The sequence below is a fragment of the Nannobrachium achirus genome (genome assembly GCF_963921795.1).
Source record: "Nannobrachium achirus genome assembly, chromosome: 15".
Taxonomy (NCBI): domain Eukaryota; kingdom Metazoa; phylum Chordata; class Actinopteri; order Myctophiformes; family Myctophidae; genus Nannobrachium; species Nannobrachium achirus.
In genome coordinates, this window is record NC_137822.1 from 11,249,545 (window position 1) to 11,271,965 (window position 22,421).

General features: G+C 43.3%; 1 protein-coding gene across 1 annotated transcript in view; it reads right to left on the reverse strand.

Annotated features, from left to right (window-relative positions):
- The window catches only part of LOC308299606 (uncharacterized protein), a gene marked incomplete at both ends in the record, with an annotated part of 155,105 nt that extends 132,993 nt beyond the window's left edge, over positions 1–22,112 (reverse strand). Inside the window, one exon of the mRNA XM_080743401.1 lies at positions 21,987–22,112. Within this exon, the coding sequence (XP_080599527.1) occupies positions 21,987–22,112 (126 nt within the window). The remainder of the gene's footprint in view (positions 1–21,986) is intronic.
- Positions 22,113–22,421: the final 309 nt, after the last annotated feature.

Sequence of the window (22,421 nt, forward strand, 5' to 3'; positions counted from 1 at the left end):
ATACCCATATATGGAGATACAGAGATCTCCATATATGGGCATATTAGAAAGCCCATATATGGGCATATACGGATGACATCAGGGATATCCATATATGGGCATAAAAGGGACAAGGGCTTACAGTTAAGAGATCTCCATATATGGGCATATCAGAAAGCCCATATATGTTCATATACTGATGACATCAGGAATATCCATATATGGGCATAAAAGGGACAAGGACTTACAGTTAAGAGATCTCCATATATGGGCATAAAGGGACAAGGACTGTTACAGTAGATATAGAGATGTCCATATATGGGCATAAATGAACAAGGACTGACAAACACTGAGATCTCCATATAACCTATGGGAATATAAGGGACGAGGACTGTCAGCTTGTAGACCTATTTTCTAAATATTGTTGTACATTAAAAACTTGAAATGGGTCGTTCTGCATAGTACTTGGCATTTGTTGATGTAAATGTTCACATAGAGTGTAATAATTGGTAAAACAAACTTTTGGCCTATTTGTGGAGATAAGCGACCAACGGTCGCTTATCTCCCGATTAGGGAGTCTTACTGGTATTGTATATTGTGACGATAATGTGTCTAAAATAGCCAAACTTCATTGTGAGCTTGTAGGCTTGTGAGCTTGTAGAGTTGCTATGTCTGCTGTTTTTGAAAATCTTGGACCATTTGTTGTATTAATTAAAATATGGCAAGGAAGCATACAACGTTTTGACATAAATATACAGTATGTTAAATACAACAGATGATACAAAAAGACTGGCTTTGTATGTGATACAGTTATCACCCACTCCCTCATATTATGACAGACAGGTGGTTACATAAAGTCCTGTGAACATGAAGGGCCCCTTGTTCTCTCCCAATAAAAGGCGGAGGTTTACTTCATCTACATGCTTTTTACCTTGGTTTCTTTTCACATGCTATTTTTACTTGACAGCTGCAGACTGTTGGTAGTGCACAGTAACATCCTCATTGTTAATGGAAAAGTGCTCAAGTAGGGCTGGGCAGAACCGCTGCTCCTACACTTGGAAAGGAGTCAGCTTAGGTGGTTCGGGCATCTAGTACGGATGCTCGCAGAGCGCCTTCCTAGGAAGGTCCTCGATGCGCGTCCCAATGGGAAGAGACCCTGTGGCAGGCCAATGACCAGATGGAGGGATTATATCTCCAAACTGGCTTGGGAACGCCTCGGTATACTCCCTGAGGGAGTGGAGGAAGTTGCTCGGGATAAGGAAATCTGGAGGTCTCAGTTGGAACTGTTACCCCCGATTCCGGATAAGCGGTTGAAGATGGATGGATGGATGGATGGTAGGGCTGGGCAATATGGACACAGTCAAATATCCCATATCATTTTTTTTATCAAATACCGTATCTATTGATATTGTGATGATAATATATCTTATTATGACTTAATCATTTTTATTTTTGTGGCAATCCATTGAGCTTGATATTTTGTTGGAGGGGGAAAAGTGATCAAAAGTGATTCAAACCAGGAGGATAAGACATCACTTATGGCAAAAGGGTTATTATGCCATGTCATGACATTACGATTTCCAAGATCCCAGACGATCAATATTATATCACTACATTGATATAATATTGATATGTGGCTCAGCCCTACTGGCTTGTATTGTGCCCACTACATTCAGGCGTCCCTGACATGATGAAGCATAAATGACACAACAAACGAAAACAACACAAAAAGCATTCACATCGGACAATAGCTGTGGTGATTTTAAAGTGGAAGGAGGAGGAGGAAGAGAGAGAGATAGCTGATGATGGAGGGAAAGAAAAAAAGAAAACAGTTGCTCTACTTTTTTCTCCGATCTGCAGTTTAAAATTGAATTAGCAATGAAGAATTTATATGAGTGCCGTGTGGATTTTCCAATTCAGTGCCTCATAGAGATGGCGGGGGACGGAGGTTCCTTTTGTACTGGGGATGTAGAGGGAACTGCTGGCCTGTGTCTGTAGGCTTGCTGTTAATGCACTTGCAGCAGGCATGATGCCATACAGTAAAACTACACATGATTGTTCGCATGACACCTTTGTTGACTACCTTTTTTTACTGACAAAAACGAAATAAAAAACAAATAATAGCCAAACTATGATGACTAAAACTAATGATTAAATTGTCAACAAATAAACAAATAAAAACTAGACTAAAATGTTGGGGAGTAATTGCGATGCATATGTACTGTACCAGGGCTGTACCGACACATTTTAACAGCGATATGATACGCATCACGAATCACGATACACAGTTACATTCATGGCGATACGATACGATTCGATTCAATGATTTAAAATCGATAAAGTAACTATTTAGCAAAGGAATGAAATCTATGTAAAACGTGTAAAAAATCTAAGTAAACGCTGTGATTATCTAGCAAATACATGGACATTATATTTCAACACATACAGTATGGACAAACCCACCTTGACATGAACACAGATATTACACACATTTAATATCGATAGACCAAGAGTAGCTATATGGAATGGCACAAATACTTAGTATTCCATACAATCAATTATTTGCATTGATAAACGATTCGATACCGATTACCGCATTTTAAAACGATACGATGCAAAGCCAAAACGGTACGATATTTTGGTTTTGCAAACGATATAGTAGATCATTGAAAATTAAAATAGATGTTTTGATTCAGTTACTATTACACCCCTAATATGTACAGTATGTGACTTTGTTATGGTCTGACCGAAAGTACATTTTGTCAGGAGATATACAGTAGTTGGCCTTGGGGTTTTCAATATGCTCTAATGTGGACCCCTTTTGTCCAAACCTTTGGACACCCTGCCGTATGTGAAGTGATAGAACTGAAGGAATAGCTGCTGTTCTTAGCAGGTGTTCTTGTTAGATGTGATACTTGGTCTGGTTCCAGTGGTTTAACTACAGCACTTGAAACTTAAATAATGGTTAACACAGCAGCTGTTTCTTTGGCTCTTTAGGGGTCTGCAAGCTTTTGAACGGGAGCCAATGCAGATCCAGATCTTGTTTCCCTCCCAGACAGGAAGCACTTTATTCTCGGCACTTCAGCACTTTTTTTCTGCGTTAATTTTTTACAGTAATAGATTTTATAAATAATATTTATAAAATGTATTAAAAACTATCACATTATGATAGTTAATTAATAACTCAGGAAACTCTGGCCTGGCAGTTAGGGACATCAGGAAAAACTCATGACATTAAAAAGGTAAAAGGCCTTGGCAGTAAATGAGTTAAATGCATCACTTGAAACAGAAGCGGGACCAAAACAAGGACAAACGCAACACCAGCACCAGACATGCTCAACATGCACCGCTTACAGGTCAGACACTGTATCCAGGCCACATAAGAGTATATGCAATAAATTGTACAGCAGGAAAATGATGGGGGGCAGGGCTCGCCCAATGGTGGCTGCTTCGGCACACTAGTGGACTCCGGTATAGGTCACATGATACAGGCAGACCTTGCGGAGCTCTCATTCTACATTACATAACACCAAGCTGTGCGTGCGTGTGTGCGTGCAAGCAAGTGCACATGTGCCACCATGCCTTGTTTTTTTTTCTCTCTACGCCTCTCTCTCTCCCTGTTAATGAGCCAATGTGTTAGTATAGCTGGTAGCTACTGTAATGAAGAACAGGTCTCATTACAAACAGCCAGTGATACAAACAGGAGGTGGGAATAGATACCAGCTGTGCGAATACGTCAACACATAATGGTCTGATTAAAGGATATAGTCTGCCACAGAGCAACAGGGATTTTCTAGTCGTGTGTTCTTATTGCAATTAACTTTGTTTGTCAGATATGCATCTTATGCAAGGTAAGGTATACAGGTGCATTTGGTAAACATGTGACAGACATGCGCACACTAGCGGACCTCCACTGTGACCAACAAAGACTTGGGAAATCAACAAGATAGATGATTATCAGTGTGAAGCTGGAGCAGTGAAACCCTCATATTTTGTCACTGTTTTCTGACCTGCTTCTCCCCCCATTTTGCTGATGTGATGGCTCACTGGCTCGACATTGAGGGAGAGAAGACTGCCTAAAACTATCACACCATTGACAGAAGTCTTTGAATCTAAGTGTGCAGCGCAAATACTGAATGTCAATTTAAAGTTCATCGGAATCAGTCTCGGGCAGCTCAGGGGTTCCCAAACGTTTCCAGCTTGTGACCCGAAAGAGAACTTACAAAAAAAAAAATAGCTTATCTACAACGTGTTACAAGCAATGCAGTTTTTTGGGGAAAATGTGTGGATTTGTTTATATATTTTTACTAAAATAAAAAACAAAGCATGTATTCATTCAGGACCCAAAAAAACTGGTCCACACGAGCCCCCAAACCAAAACTGTGTCTGGAATCATTGTTTGGGAAACACAGCCCCTCTGCCATACTTGAGCTCCCGTGCACGTGTGGTGTCACAGTGTAATCACCACGGAGACATCAGTCATCAGACCACCTGCCACATGAACCTGGGGGCTGAATCATTTCTGCCGCTAGATTTACAGCGGTTATACTTCTCACTGCTTGCCAGGGCTCCTCCAATCACTGGCCTCACTAACGAAGATGATGGATTGGCTGATGAATGGGGCACAGGCTGACAGAGGAGCTTTGATTGGTGTGTGGGTCTCAGCGACAGGGCATCTCTCTGATGGGCCATTGGCCGAATGACTTCTCAGGTCTGGTAAAAATTGCTACATTCCACACAGTAAAATCCTCAGTGTTAATTTAACACTCAAAGACGTTTCCATTAATACGGAGGAATTTACCGTGCATATACCAGCAAATTCCAACAGTCTGCAACTGTACAACCAAGTAAAACATTTTTTGCAGATGATGTAAAACTCCACTTTTTATTGAGAGAGAACAAGGAGTCCTGCATGTTCACAGGGACTTTATGGAACCACCTGTCATAATATCATAAAGCTGGAACTGCAGGTGGGGTGGTGAACTACATGCACGAGCAAAAGAGCGCACCGCTGGGGTCTGCCATAGGTTTTTCAATGGACGTAGACTGGCGTTAGCGACGGTCATGACGTAGGACGTTTGTCGACATAAAAAAATTGGATCATCCAGATTCCCCCACAATGCACCTGGATTCTGCTTCTTCCGGGTGCTTCAAAACGCCACTGAGCAACTTGCATTGAAATGAATAGCTGGGGGCGGGACTGTCCTTCCTCTATATACAGTATAACTCTATGGTTCATCCTCCAGGGAGAACGAACGCTTCCAATGCCGCCACTGCCGGTCTGTAGGGAAGGTGGTAACCACGTGTCTCCCGCACGCGCGCGCACGCACGCGCACGCACGCACGCACGCACGCACGCACGCACGCACGCACGCACGCACGCACGCACGCACGCACGCACGCACGCACGCACGCACGCACGCACGCACACACACACACACACACACACACACACACACACACACACACACACACACACACACACACACACACACACACACACACACACACACACACACACACAGAGATAACCAGCCACTTCTATCCCCCTGACAGTGAGGGGTTTCACCAGCAGAGCGTAACGCCCCAGACCATCTCCCTGCAGAGCAGGTTCCCTGACCAACCAAAGGGAGTTACGAGTGCACTAGCCTTGCTTCCCAGGCTTTTCTAGTGCAGTGACAAAGAAGAACACAATCCACAACCAGCTTCACACCTACGAACAACGCGGGTAGTCGTGTCGTGTTGGTGCCTACTAAACTAAACTTTGTCACATGACGGTGTCGCTCGCAGAAGATTTCAGATCTGCTATTTTAGGCGAGTGACACCATCGTAAAACACAAGTATAAGTGAAACATTGTGTAGTCTATGTTGTTACATCGTTACCACAGCAACCTACAGTATGCAGAAAGGTGGACGATGACTCAATACACAAATCTGATCTGATCACTTGCAAATAATAGTGTGGACAGTCAGATTCTCAGGAACAAATCAGATTTGCCGGCAATCTCAAACAGAGCCTGAGGGATGCATCATGTATCATCTCAAATCAAATTAGCCAACAATTCAGAAGCTATTTGAAGCAATTTGATGAGCTTTCAATGAGTGGCTTTGACTTAATAGTGTTAGTGGTGTATAGATAAGTCATCTCCATGTCTGTCTTGCTGGTCCAGGAAATGTTTTGGTAAGAAAGGTCAGGCAGAGTCAGAATGTGTACTGCGACTGACAAAGAAACCATGCTATCACACATGCAGTGCACAATGCCTTGGCTGCATTTCATCAAAGGCCTCCCTGACCTAAAAATCACACTGTTCCTCAGATCATAACGAAAGACAGGCCTAGAATCAGTCGTAGATCAGTACTCAGAGGTAGCTGATAAGCATCAGTGTCCCTGTGACACCCTTCAGTGATAAATCCCTCAGTGTGTATGGCAATGCACAGCGAGCGCAGTGGATCCGGGGCAGATAGATGTACAGTATCAGCAGGTGCTGGGTTGGCATGCTGCAGCGAGGTGTAGATAGATGGGTGCTACAGAAGGATGCAGTGTAACCCTATGCTAGGTGGTAAATATAGCTTGTGGCTCTGCTCAGTGCCGGGCCGGGTAGACCTTACAGCTATCTGCTCGACCTTGGCCCATCCTTCCTTGTCCCGCCCGACCGTCTTTCTCCTCCTTGAAGATGAACAGGACAGTGCTCTGCCATAGCAGGATATTGCGCTACACACACTTCCTTGTGTGTGTGTGTCTCCAAAAATGCATTAGAAGGTGTTTAGAGAGAGGGATGGCAATGTTCTTTAACACAACGGCCGCCAAGGTTTCTAACATTTCTAGCTGTTGCTGGTGCCGCCGTTCACTTACGCTTTATTTTGAAGAGCCTCGGAAGCTTCGTGCGTGTGCACGTGAGTGTCCACTGACGATTTAGGAAGAAGATCTGTTTGTTTACAAATGCTCGCGAAACTAAAATCCAAACCGGGGCCGACCATCGCGGTATAGTGTCGCCGTGAAAACAATCAGATCTCTGCTTCCCTGGCGTTCTTTGCACCTTATTCAGAGATAAAGCTGTTTATGTTTCAGCATAGAATAGAAGTCAATGCAGCATAGACGCTCCATTTTGCTTCTGTGCTTGTCACGTCATGACGTATGCACCAGGGTCTCTCACAGGGCACGCAGTATGCATGCAGATGCACGTAACAAAGTTAACCCTTTGTCTCGTCTCTCAACGAGACAACTGAGTTTTGGCACAGCGACCTCCAGTGGCCTTGTCTCGTTACTGAACGAGTTTGGCGCACGTTGAGTTAAGCAGTACCTAAAAAAGCCAAAGTGCAGTAACTACAGGGGGGGAAAGAGCTCATAAATGAGTTTAAAAGTGTTAACTGGTCAACCAAATGAGATATTGGTATATAAGTGATATTACACAAATTCTATATCTGTTCTTGGGAGTAATGATTTGAAATTATACATTGGGGCCATTTGGATACCATGGGACCCCTGTACCTCATTCAAAACACCACATAAATATCCATGGCTTAAATCAATCAGCACTGCAGAAAGTAACTAAATTACAAGGTATTTACAAGTTCACAAGGTCATTTATTGAGCAGAGGCGATTGATTGAACATCATAAACACAATCATACATAAATCATACACAACAAACCAGAAACATTGATTGAATACCATATGCACACACACAAATACACTGTACATGCGCAGCATGTACATGCACATAATCATGGCATGCATGCACGTGCATATGCACTCAAACACACTGGTGCACCCGGAGACATACATGAACACTTGCATGCGTGAGAGCACGCACACGCGCACACACGCGCACACACACGCACATGCACACGCACACACAAACACACACGCACACGCACACGCACACACACACACACACACACACACACACACACACACACACACACACACACACACACACACACACACACACAGGTCCTTTGAAATCTGGGACACTTCTTTTAGATTCTCCTCTCAAATAAACACTCACACTCTCTCTCTCTCTCTCTCTCTCTCTCTCTCTCTCTCTCTCTCTCTCCCTCTCTCTCTCTCTCTCTCTCTCTCTCTCATTCCCTTGCTTCCTCCCTTTTCTCACATACAGAAACAAGGCAATTGTTTCATTCCTCCTCTTAAGACCGAATCTAGGGCAAGATATTTACACACGTTGGGACTGCACTACCCCGTGCACAATAATGACTTGCTTAAGTCTGACATCCGGTTCATTGTTAATAGGAAGTGAGCCTCATAGATTGTTCTCTTTGGAGATTAATACGTGTCTTTAATCAGCGCTGCACTCTATGCCCGCAAGGCCTCATAGCTACGCAGCAAATGTATGGTTCTGTCTGTCACATGCACACAGCTCACCACGGTCAGAGCTGCCACGGTTGGGCTTTTTTGCACACGGAATGCTTAGTACAGTTTTAGAACCGAGGGATACAGCAGGGTCTGGGTACCTATACCAGCTCATGCATTCCTTCACAGTGAAAACGTGTTAATTTATCTCTGACGGTGTAAAAATGTACACAAATATTTACATCCTTAGAGTGATGAACACTGAGGATTTTAGATGTTACTGACTAAAACAGGCATTTTAGTAGCATAACAAAAATATAAAAGTTTGAAATAGAACAGAATACGTAATACAATCTTTTGTATGCTACTTTAACAGGGGAAAAAAAGCATAAGCACTCACATAAGTGCTAGCATAAGCAGTGGCATAACATAAATCCCTCTAGAAATGGGAAAGGCGACAGAAAAACTAGGCCTAGCCTAGAACAGTCAACTTAAAGGGTCGGTGACAAATGCTCCCTCCCCTCCTTCCCTCCGTTCTGTGGATCTCTTTTGGCTGGGGCTTTCCCTGCGAAGACAAAGAGGCCTTGCCAGGCTTGCCTCGCTCTTGTTGGCCTCCACCTCCTTTGTACAGTATTCACCTTATTCCTGGCCCTCTCTAGGGAGGCTGCCATTGCCTTTTACAGAGGGCACCAGAGAGTTTTTCTCAGTGTGCTGCTTCCTCCCAAGTAAAGAAGTGACAGGGAATTTTCTGTTGCCAGATTTTGCCAAAGAAACAATTGGCCAGGTCTATGAAAAACAAGCCCAATAGAAGCAACTAGGCTCAGTTTTACTACTTTACATTTGAAAATAGCAGATCAGCAAGCTTGTTGTAACTATTTAGCAAATAAATGAAATATGTGTGAAACATGTCAATAGAGCTGTTTTTAAGGGAAAAATCTATTATTATGGATATAAATAAGTAAACACTGTCATTCTTTAGCAAATAATATTTGCTAATATAATGTCCATATATTATATGGACATTATATTACAACACATTATGGACAAACCCGCACCTTCACACGAACACAGAGATTACAGACATTTATCGATAGACCAAGAGTAGCTATATGGAATTGAAAAGTAATTAGACCCCTCTTTTTCATTTTCCCCTCTTAAAATGGCTAAATAAGGCACAAATACTTAGTTTCCATCGATCGATTATTTGCATTGCAAAATGATTTGATACCGATTATTTGCATTGTAAAACGATACGATATACAAAGCCAAACGGTACGATATTTGCTTTTGCATATCGATATAGTAGATCATTGCAAATTAAAAACAATTTTTCGATTCAGTTACTATATCGTTACACCCCTAGCTATCTCCCTCTTTAATACTGTTTGCGCGGCTCTGTGCCAAAAAGAGAAGGCTCCGTGCTGCTTAGCCTGAATTGCTAATTGCTGTGGCTTGTTGTTTGGGCAGCGCTTAAAAGTCTTTGTCAGCATACTCTCACAACATTGGATGCATATGGTTTCACTGCTGTGATGGACTGTTCAAGAGAATGGTCCCAGCCTGGGTGAAAACCTGCCAAACTGCCTCGCAGGCTGTGGATTGCTCCTCACTGGACCACACTTGAACTGCTTCACCCTCTCTTGCATAAGCTTTTGTCTGCATGTGGATAGCAGCTAAATAGCAAAAATCTGAGACGCCAACGAGTGTTTGCTGTAGGCATCTGTTAGTAGGCCTCTTAATAGGGCATAGCAGTGAGCGTGGTTCACTGGTGCCACTAAAAACTCCCATTTCCCCATAGACTTAGAAAGAAATAATAATAGAAAAATATCTATAATAATTATTTTAAGCCTAGAATCAAGTCATCCAGAATCCTGGTGAATCATGACCATAAAACCTTTGATTCTGTGAACATTTTTTAAAAGAAGAAGAAAGAAATCCAAATAATCTATAAATATTTTTGTAAAAGTCTATGGGGGAAATGAATGGGAGATGTTTTAGTGGCACCAGTAAACCACGCCCACTGCCATGCCCTATATTGTCATAACAAATGTTGGCAAAATAATAGCAGCCGTACAGTCACATGCTCCAATAACTGTTAAACTCTTGAACCCGAGCATCCGTGTCCTAGTGAGAACATGCGCCGAAAATAGAAGCTCACAACCCGTCGCAATGCAATGTGTTGTGAGTTGTAGATTGGCTATTTTCGGCAAAGAGATTTGGAGGGAAGAAAAAGAGTTGTGTGACCTATAGCGGGGCAGATAAATGCATTTTTGTACTAAAATACTTCACAAGTGGAAAGAAACCTAAAACTTTTCACAAGTACTCCTTAGGGGTTGTTCCTATGATAAAACACGTTAGACACTGAAAAATCAAAATGGCTGCCATGTTTCCAAGATGGCTGCCTCTGAACAGTATGCCAGCCAGTTAATGTCCGATTTTCATAATATTAGAGTTGTTTTGTATGTTTTAAAACATCCTGAGTTCATTTATTACACTTTTAAAGCAGCCAGAATATCCTTTCTGACTTTTGGTTGGGGTCTTTCCTCACCTGGGACCCCCCAAACAGACCCCTGAGCCTATTTCAGTAATCGCTCTGCTCCTGCTCAAGAGCAATGTTAAATTAGATCATAACTGAAGCATACAAGTTGTTGTAACTGGGCTCTGAAAGCAAAAATGAGTAGTAGCAAATACCAGGGGTCTTCCACGGGGCGTCCGGGACCCAGGGGTCCTCAGAGTTACTACAGGGGGCCTGCCGAATCTTGATGGGGACTTTTCTTTTTTTTACATTTGAAACAGTTTTTATTAGTATTCTCAGTATTATTTATAATTGTTTTGTGTTAGACAGACAGGTTCACAGCTGTTACTGCAGGGATTGCAAGAATTATGGTATTGCAACTTCTCACTTTGGGCGCGCAGACTAACATGTCCATTTATTGCTCTACACTCACACTGACAACACAACACACACACACACACCCCTTTGTTATCATCACCCCAAAACCCACACCCTATGCTCTTAAAGAGCTCACGGTAGAGGTCTTCGGACCTGCCCGAGATCCGACCCGCCCGAGCCGGGTAACGGGGCCATTTCCGAGCATTTACCGCGGGGCGGGCCGGGGCCGGGGCCGTTTGCCCCGGTTCCCGGGTATCTGATGGTGAAGTCGCTGGTTCTTGTTACCCGAGTGGAGCCGAGTCAGGCCGAGATTGAATGAAAGAGAACGCAACAACTGCACCAAATAGATAACGCCACACGATGGCACTAAAGATGCAGCATGTAATCTGATGCATTGGTTGTGAGAGAAGTTTAGAACTCACTCAGTCACAACAACATTATCAGTTACAATGGAGTTGTCATTGCGTGTTGTCATGCTCTGCAGAGCAAAATGGACACTCAAAGCAGAAAGATATAATGAACAACACATGCGACAGAAAACGATAGCATTAGCATTGGCTAGCCAAAGAAGAAGGAATAAAAACATGGATTTATTTGTATTTACAAACTGTCCGCATTGACTTACTGGTCTGGGAAAAGATAATTTTTTGACGAGAGGCACTACACTATGTCTGTGTTTTTAGACATTCCGGAAGTTGCGGCCGCATAGGAAAACATTTACTGCCTCCCCTGGTCACGTGGTATATACACAAGTTACACAACGGGGAAAACACAGAACCGGCTGACCTTTTGAGCGATATAAAGTCTTCATTTCACCCCAGTGCTTCGAGATTGTTCCACGCTAAAGAAGTAAAACGATTATACTTTCACAGAGGCCCGTCACTTTTTGGATAGAGTGTTCATCAAAGGTAAGAAGTGATCGCTAACGGCGGATCGTGGATCCAACAACAAGATTTCGGCAGCCGGCCAGTAGGAACCCCATCTCGGAGCTGCGTAGCAGTGGAGTGAGGGGTTCCGAAAGGAGCTATACAGCGCCGCTGACAGCAACAGCTGCAACCATGGCAACGTCGTTAGGTAAGACATATGTCTGATACAACTCTTAATATAATAACGTTGGCATTCTTTCATTTCGGGGCCACAGGTTCGGGTCTCGGATCTCTCGTTCTGCTCGGGTATCGGATCTAAGTTTTCTAATAACAGGCGGGGCCGTTCGGATCGGATCCATCATGTCTCGGGGCTGCTCGGGTAACGGTTCTCAAATTCCAAATGATAGACGGGGCCATATGGGTCCGGGTCCATTTCCCCCGGATCCTTTTGGGTTCTGGTAGTTCAAATTGGACCCGTGAAGACCTCTAGCTCACGGTCAATTGTACCCAAAGAAATTCACTACTATACATGTCCTCCCTAATAGTCTTGGCAGTTTCCACTATAGCATTTGCAGGGAGGGAGGAGTGCAAGGCAGGTTATTGTTTGAGCATCTGCACCGTCCCTTGTAACCTGCTTTGCAGCCACATTTGATGAGCTCAAGTACTGCCTTTGGAGCAGGGAGGGCAAGAAGCCTGACTGGAACATACCCTCCACTCTCTGAATTTCATCTATTTTCTTCAATTGGTGGAAGCTCAGGGCAATTTGTCAGGTATGACAAAGTAGGCATCATGATACGATACCTTCATCAAGGGACATGGTTTTGAGGAAGTGCAAACATGTGAAGATTCCTTATCAAGTCCTTGCCTCCGGTAAGTCTATTGGGTTCCCCAATAGGCGGCCCGCCGGCCATTTGCGGCCCGCGGGGGGTTCTGTCCGGTCCCCACCAACCCCAGTAAAAAAATAAAAAAATATTTTGGGGGACCAGTGAAAGTTACAGGTATGGTGAGTGCGATATGAAACGTAAGCTTACCTTAATCACAGTAATCCTTAATCATTTTCAATCATATTCAAGGGCTTTTGGAGAGAAATGTGACAGACAGAGCACTGCAGAGGGAAGGTGCGTGTGTGTCTGTGTGATGCCATTAAGTAGTTGACAGCCCCTCATTAATTGATCAAAGGAAGGCAATTACTGTATGTCTCTGCACTGTCAACTAGCTACTGTTATACAGTACAGATGCATACTTTTCAAGCAGACTGGTTAATTGGTTCTTAACTTATTTTGTTTCAACTTTAAGGAGTGCATTTGTCATAATAATTATAATAATGGTGGCATAAGAGCAGCAACAACGCTAGTATATTTGAAATGTCGCTGGAGTAGCAGGATCACAGCCATCGCACCCTGCAATGTTGTGGCCCTCGGCTTGGTACCCTAGACATAATTCTGCCCTTGGGTAAAACTAATTGGGGAACCCTGCTCTATGCTATGGTGGAGACTGTGTCAAAACTATTAGGTTGGACACTGAAGATCATGTTGATGAAGACGAATATATCCTGCATGTCTGAAATCACTGTATTGTAGTGAATCTCTTTAGGCGTAATTGACCATGGGCTCTATAAGAGGATAAGGTGAGGGTTTTGGGGTGACAATAACAACGAGGTGTGTGTGTGTGTGTGTGTGTGTGTGTGTGTGTGTGTGTGTGTGTGTGTGTGTGTGTGTGTGTGTGTGTGTGCGTGTGTGTGTGTGTGTGTGTGTGTGTGTGTGCGCAAAAAAGGAAATGTTGTTCTGCGCGCCCAAAGTGAATAGTTGCAATTCCTTCACTATTGCAATCCCTGCAGTAACAGCTGTCAACCATAACTGTTTAACACAAAAACATTATAAATAATACTGACAATACTATCAAAGTACAATACATAAAACCAGGATACATAAAAACATTCAAAATTTCAAATGAAAAAAAAAAAAAGATCTCATCGAGATTTGGCAGGCCCCCTGTAGTAGCTCTGAGGACCCCCCAGGGGTCCCCGACCCCCATGGAAGACCCCTGTTATTTGCTGCTAGTCATTTTTGATTTCAGAGCATATTTATTCAGATCTAATTTAACATTGTTCTGGAGCAGGAGCAGAGCGATTACTGAAATAGGCTCAGGGGTCTGTCTGGGGGGTCCCAGGTGAGGAAAGACCCCACCAAAAGTCAGAAAGATTATTCTAGCTGCTTTAAAAGTGTAATAAATGAACTCAGGATGTTTTAAAACCTACAAAACAACTCTAATATTATGGAAATTCAATATTAACTGGCTGGCGTACTGTAAAACATATCCGAAAAGGTGGCCATCTTTAAAACTGGCGGCCATTTTGAAAATTGAGTGTCTAATGTGATTTTTCTAAAGAATGACCCAAGAGGTACACTCTGTCAAATTTTGGTGCTTCTTTCCACAACTGAAGTATTGTTCTCCTTAGCTGCCCCGCTACTAGACTGATGGAATACCAGTCCGTTCCTCCAAAATCCTTTCCGCCTCGGCCGTCTATCCGGCGGAACGATACACAGTCTCTGCCTGGTATTCCTAAACGTAACCTCGGTAAAACAGCTAAACCGAACCTTAACCTCAGTAAAACGGTGGCAAAACCTAACCCTTTTCATATTCTTAACCTCAGTAAAACTATGTCTAAACCTAAACTTATTTCTCATCTTATCCTCAGTAAAACAAATACAAGTATACAAAACCCGCCTCAAATAATGAGCATTGTTAACTGCCGTGAGAGCTAACAACACCGTTGCAAGTTAGAGAATAAAGAACGCCTTGGGAAAGATGTACTTAGGCCCCACCGGGGGATACAGGGGTAAAGTGCCAAGGGTTCAAATCACTGCCGTGCATCAAGCTTGCCGAGCGTGCTACTGTACATACCGTATACACCAACAAAATTGGCCTGTTTAGGGAGGGAAGCTGCGTATCACTGCACATACTTCTATGGGCTAGGGTGGGGCCTGTCAGTGGTGAATGTTGAACAGGAGGGGTAGGGCGCAGCCACTACTGTACGTCAGAATATTTTGATAAAATTTGGAATTTATCAATGTCACTTGCACTTCACTTGGTTTTCAATCAACAGTGCACCAAGCTCACAACACGTGACACGTTGCGAGCTTGTAGATCGTCTATTTTTGGTGAATGTTCCTCCCAGAATAGGAATGTTGGGACTCCCAGGTTTTCCTCACAAAATACTGTATCTTAGGGGGAAAGAGTTACATATTTACCGTACATACTGTTAATATGGCACGAGGTTCTATAAAGTAACAATGTAATTCAGGGGTGCCGTGGATGAAAAGGTTATTTACAGGGGTGACCTGAGATCAAAAGGTTTGGGAACCACTGTAGCCTAAATCAGCTAAACTCTATCTGCCATTGCTAACACGAGGCATATGGCTATACGAGGCTAGTAGGGTAGGGTACAACAGCAGTGGCAAGCAGCTGAAGGAATGAATTGGCACAGCTGCTAAATTAGGAGAAAAAGGGGCTAAAAATAATTGGCTACACAAAAAATAAAATAAAAAGGAAAGATTGTACTTGTCGTGATGTACTTTCATGAGACCAGGGAAGGGAACAACGCATCTTTCTAGTTGGAGGTGGACTTGTACCAGTACCAGTCACTGAAGCTCGCAGCCCTAATCAGCTGTGCGTGTTTCAGTGAAAACAGTAGGATCTCACGTCAGCAAAAACTTCAGAGCAGATTTTCCTCAAATTCACTGAATTCATTCATGCAGCACACTGACGATGACAGGGGAAAAACACACGCAGCAGTGACACTTCCCGATCTAGCTACCGTATTTTTCGGACTATAAGGCGCACTTAAAAGCCTTTAATTTTCTCAAAAAACTACAGTGCGCCTTATAGTCCAGTGCGCCTTATATATGGATCATTCATTGACATTGACATTCCCTTTAGCACAGCTCCATCTGTTGGATGCATAACGCAACAGTAGCGTCTATTATGTGCGCCTTATAGTCCGGTGCGCCTTATATATGAAAACAGTTCGAAAATAGACCATTCATTGACAGTGTGCCTTATAGTCCGGAAAATACGGTATATTACAGCGTGGCTCTGCAGGAGTGAAGCCATCTACAGATGTGCCCTTTCGGGCTTTGCTGCTCTTTTCCTGAAAATTTCCTGTAAATGGATCTTTTCCACAGGTTTCTTTCCATGTTTTGCCTTTTTAATCGCAAATGGCGAGAAGAAACCACTCCATTCCCATCGAAAAGCAGAATCCACCTTCATGGGTGGATTTAAACTTCGTAGACAGAGGTCATAAAAATAGCAAAAATAGCTGATCTACAAGCTCAATGTTCTGCAAATACACTGGAAATCTACATGTCTTGCCAATGGCAGGACGTGTGAAGTTTTGAAATGGCACATATAAGAGTCTGTCTGTCTGTCTGTATGTCTGCGTGTGGAACTAATCATGTAAACCACTGGAACAAATGTTTTTTTCCACATAATGTTCGCTCAATTTGCATGTACAAAATGTGAAGTTATACGTCATAGATATGTCGTAGACATAGTTGACGAACACATTAAGTCTGAGCTCCAAATTTGAGCCACAAGGTTCCCCTGTGGATCGTGAAGTCCACATCTTTAAGCCATTACACAATAGCAGTACCACAGCTAAAGGCTATGGTTATTTAGGGGTAAAAGACTGGGAATCCCTGATCTATATTGAGACTGAAAGAGACAGACAGACAGACAGACAGACAGACAGACAGACAGACAGACAGACAGAGGCAAACAAACAAGAGCCCTCAGCACTCGAGTGCTGAAAATGAGTACGTTATTAGAGGTCGCCATCCACGAGGTTACATAAAAGAGGAATGAGATACCCTGGAGCCATGCTATTTCTCTCACACACACTATGCATTAGCGGGTCTCAGAATCTATTGAATTAAGTGCAAGCCTGGAGGAAACCGTACATGGCATGCCTATAAAGCTTCATGTTGTATTTCAACATCAAATATTGCAAAGAATATATACAGCCTTGCTACGCCGTCTCGAAAACAGCAGGTCTGCAAGCTTGTAGATCTGCTATTTTCGAATGACTTTTACAAATGTTCGTCTATCATGACATTATGACCAGAATAAGGTCACTAGGTTAAGGTTGTGGTTAAGGTTTGACCACGGCTTTGACATACTGTCAGCTACACTGTATCCGTTTCATTGATTATCTGTGTTGTGTCTATGAGCACTTTGGTCAACATGTATTGGCTAAATAGGGTTAATGTTTCCCACACTCTTATTCTAGGCTCAGTGATGTTGTTTCAGAGGCAGAAAAAACTATGTTTTGCTTGTCAGCTAAGAGATAAAAAATCGGAAATAAATTTGATTGCTGAAATAGCTCTCCTTTTTGCGTTATGTATGCTTAACACGGCTACACTGTTGAAAATGTGTAAACACGTTTGGCTATTCTCAATATCCGTTGGCCATATGATGACGTAAATAGAGCTTATGTGGTTAACCAATCTCAATTAATAGCAATGGTGAGTGGAACACGAAATAGACATATTTGTTCCATGTGAAGACAAATTGGTTGTTATGTTATCCATAGCGATAAGCATTATCAGAGTTCCCAGGAAAGTCGACGAGAGCATGGCGCTTATGACTTGATTACTTATTGCTTATTGCTTATTGACCAACGCTGAAAAAGGCCAAAGAAGAGGAACCTTCACCCCAAAGTTGTGAAATCGGCCTCATGGTGGCGCTATTATAACAGCCTGCTTCACGTTTGTGCCTATAACTCATGAACTGTAGGTCATACACTTCAACACTTTTCCCCCTGGAATCCTTGACACATTGTGTCATGACACATCATGACACATTTGCTTTTGTACAATGCTGGCTACCCCGGCTAGTCTTATAGCTATGTCTAAAAGAGAATGCACACATGAGAGAGTGGTCTTCTCATTCATCATTCTTTATAGGCTTTATCAGAATACCTCCCCCCTACTCTCCGGGCTATCTAGAAGTGGTGACAGCATCTCGGCTGGAAATGCAGTAGATGACCTTTGAGCGAGAGGATGGAGTTGTAGATAATCTAGATATGCCATGCAGCACAGTTTGATTTACATCCAAAGGAGCTAATTACCATCACCAGAACATTATGGCCTCTCCCTCTCCATCTCTCCCTCTCTCTCTCTCTCTAGAAAGTGTGTCGGAGACAATACAAACAGACAGATGAGGACCAAGACACACAGGGAGATGGAGCCAGGATCAATGAAGCAGAAAGGGGAAGCAGAAAAGTTCCCAAAAATATTTTTCAACATGGCCTCCTGAGACATGGCTTCAACTAGTAAACATGCTGGAATTTGACAAACGCTGCCGGTGTTGTACACTATTGTGCTACTGAAATAATTCATGTACAGGCAACATTCTGGGGTGTAGGTTTAACTACTAAATTTCCCCCTTGGGATAATAAAGGTATCTATCTATCTATCTAACTTGGATAGTTTAAACAAGGACCCATGAAAGTCCCTTGATTTTTACGTGTCATTGTAACAAATGCTATATCTATATATGTATGTGTCTTTAAATACGATACATTTCCTCCTGAACCTTTTCTAGGTAGTAAGAGATAACAGGTGGTCCCTGGTAGTTGTTGCAGTAAAAACATGGCGGTCCCCGTCTTTTTCTGTGTCCTCATTTTAAAATAATTTTGAAAATAAATTGTATAATATCATATTGCAGTAAAAGATAATAAAAAAGAAAAGAAAAACAGAAACAAAACATTTAAAACATGAGGGCATAAATAAAGCTCTCAGGTGGGCAGGGAGGGCAGAAGGCCCGGTCGTCCATGGTAACGGTCATTTGTGAGATTCAGCTTAACCACTTTCAACCTGGTATCCCTAATTTGTAGCCTCGTCGTGTGTCCAGAATTTATCACTGCGTGGATATGAGTCTGGTACTTCTATATGTATATGGAAGGTTTTCTTTTTCCAAGGAGCAGGTTGAAAAAATTGCTCTGGACACAATTGGTTAGACCAGACCAATACAGGGCCCTGATTGGTCACCCAACTCTTCGGGGTGAGGAAATGGATTCTCAGTTGAGAATCCAGATTTGCACTGGATTTGTCTGATTCCAGGCTACCTAATTTGGGCATGCAATAAAAGAAAATTCAAAATGTTTCAAGGTTTTTCTAAATGTTTCTATATTTGTCACAACTTTTAAATATGGAGCATATGTACATTGAAGTGCATGAAGGAATGCATTTTGTTAGGTTCATTTTGTCTTCGGTGTTGCAATTGTGCTCTATGATGCTACACAAAACGTCAGATAAATCTGACAATAAAGTATCATCAATCAATTTCCATGGGAAGCTGCTACATCCCCATCATCGCAAATGGGTTGAACATTATTGGAAGTGGATTTAATGTACTGGTTGACTAATCCCAGACAGTGGTGGGCAAATCAGTAAGACAGTATAGTCAATGTGGCAACTGACTGACTCGCCAATTGTTGAAACCCAAATGCACGACACTCACTCCCACTGCCAACAGCCAGACATGTGCCCGTGTCCCAGTTCCTCAGTCTGCTCTCATCCTATTCTTACCATGCTGAGGCAGATGCATGATGGGTCACAGAAACCCATGTTTTTTTTTCTCGTGTCGAAATAGCTTAATGACCAGATTTTTAATGCCCCTTTTTTAAAAGGCAGAAAGTTAATTCCCCCCTTTTAAGAAAAATATAAATGGTTCCAATCCAAGCCAAACTGTAATAGTCCATTCACAGACTCATTATGGTTAACCAGTGCCATCTGTTACGTACATATTCTTTTCCAAAATGTCATTTTTAATGCCTCAACTTTCTTACAGAATAAAATCATAACCCCAACTCGATCCTTTGATGCACCACTACATTTGACGACCGACCCTGGGATACTTCCACCTATACTATTGCCTGCCTCCATGGTAGGGCTTCACTCATGATTTGTCTTGCTTTGTGAGACCAAGAGTACATTCCAGTATGTAGATAATTGCATCAATGGAGTATGTTTTCTAATTCTAATAGCGTACATGTAGTACAATCCAAAATTGGAAATTGTCATCAACATCTTCAGTATTGCCCCCTTGTTTACAGTAACAGTTCCTTTCCCTGGCCAGCCTGATGGAGGGGAAAGGAACGTGGAAGCTCCCCCCTGTCAGGTGATAAGAAGTGGCCTGCTCACTCCTCATGCACTGAAGGAAGCATGAGCTCAGTTCGGGGCCCTCCCCAGGTTGGCAAAGGGAGAGCAGCACCTAGTATTACAGCTTAGGCAATTGGCACTGGGTGAAAAATGGGTTACAAAATCGTGGGATTAAAAAGAAAGACGTTTCTTGCAGTGAAAAGAAACACACTGACTCCACACAGACTATTCACATGAGTGAATGAATCATTAATACAATAGCACTAACCCCCAAGCTGCATAGTCTCTATCTAATACTGTACGTTAGACAAAGACAGCTTGTACAATTGCACAGTTAGGGAAAGTAGTCATCACAAAAAAAAAGTAAAACAAACTGAAAATACGATCCAGACCCTATTGAGCCAAGGTATTTGTCTATTATCTGGGCTACATGATTTGTGTTATCAAAACAACAGGTCTCAATAGAAAAGCAAAAAGATTCTCTCTAACTCTTCTTCCTGTCCCTTTCTCCCCCATCACACGCACACACTCTCAGAGAGACTGTAACAATGTAAATATGTGCATCACTTATTAATTATACAACAGAAAAGACAGTGCTGCCACTGCCAGTCAATTATGACACCAGCCAGCTAAAGAATACAGTATACAGTACATATGTTCACACAGCACTGCTCTAGCTATAGCATACCTCTTAGTCTACCCATGCATTTTAGGCATACATACGTAGACTACAAAATAGAATTTTGAACAGTACGTGGTATTGGCTTTGTCATGAGGAATGACGAAGAGGAGGAGGAGAAAGAAGTGCCTTCCTGCACTCATTACACGGGAGCATTTTCAACATTGTCTGCGTGTTGATTTCCTAGGCAACATTAACGTAACACTAACATTGACATAATCCTGAGAACATGACGTCAAATGAGCCGGTTTGCGTCAAAGGGCGTACACTTCCGCATTTTGCAGGAGAAATACACAGCAGGCATATGGTATTTCCCCCCCATATATATGATCTCGCATCAAAACAATGGGAATTAAGTTCAAAATCAGCGAAGTTTCCATTTCATCATCACGTCGTGTTGAGTAGAAAAGCGATACAAAGGTTTTGCAAGGTTTCCAAACTACTAAACACTCAGATGTTAAGGAATGGACACCTCCATTTTAATGCTGCACGTCTCCCTAACCCCCCCCCCCTCCCCCTCCCCCCCTACCCCCGCCCCCCTCCACCATATGGGGGGGAAAGACCAGAGCAAAGAGAGAGATGCCCTCCAAGGGAAGTAAAAAACGTGTGGGTCATGCTAGCAAGGATGCCTTTAGAATGCAAGGATGGCATTCGAAAAATTTGATTGGTACGTCCCAAAAAATTATAATAAAGAAAACTGCCCACAATTCCTTCACACCAGCACGTCTAAGATTCCCCCACACCGCCACAAGCGTTAGTCATCCAAGCATCCTTATCATTCCCCCAGAGCTAAATGTCTGACCAAGCGAACACAACCTGCACCACATCATATGTGCACGATTGGCTTCACACACAAACACACACACGCACGCACAATAAACGCATACACACACGCAGACTATTCTGTAGCTGCAAATGCATCTATATAATTGGGTGGATGCACCCTAACCAAAATCTTCCACAACAGATGGAAGGGACAGTAGTGTGTGTGTGTGCGCGCGTGTGCGTGTGTGTGCGCGAGTGGGCACACGCGCGTGTGTGCGTAAGCGTGATAAGAGGCAAATGGAAGAAATGCCTGCTTCCAGAGGCAGCCAGCCATACCTTGCGCCTGCGATCCCGAGATTTATTCCTCCTCTTCTCCTTCGCCTCATCCTTATCCCTCTGCTCCTGGGCGGCGGCCTCCGCAAGGTCCTTGTTCTTGCGGAGCTGCTTGGCGGCTTGCGCCATGATGCCACTGCTGCTGCCTCTGCTGCTGTCTCTGCTGCGGTCGCCGTAGCTCCAGCCTCCAGCCTCCCGTTGGCCCTACAGCACCGGCCGCGTCCTCCCCGCTGTCCGTCCCCTCCGTTTCCCTGGGAACACCCCCCCTCCTCCCCAACGCTGTAGCACCTCTAGCCTTGGTGGCCACCACTGCTTGAGTGCACGCGAGGGAGGGCAACGGCAGCCGAGTCTGTGCCTGTGATGTGTGTGTGAGAGGGAAGGAGAGAGTGGTGGGGAAGGGAGGGGGGGGCGGGGAGGGGGAGAGGGAGCTAGATTAGC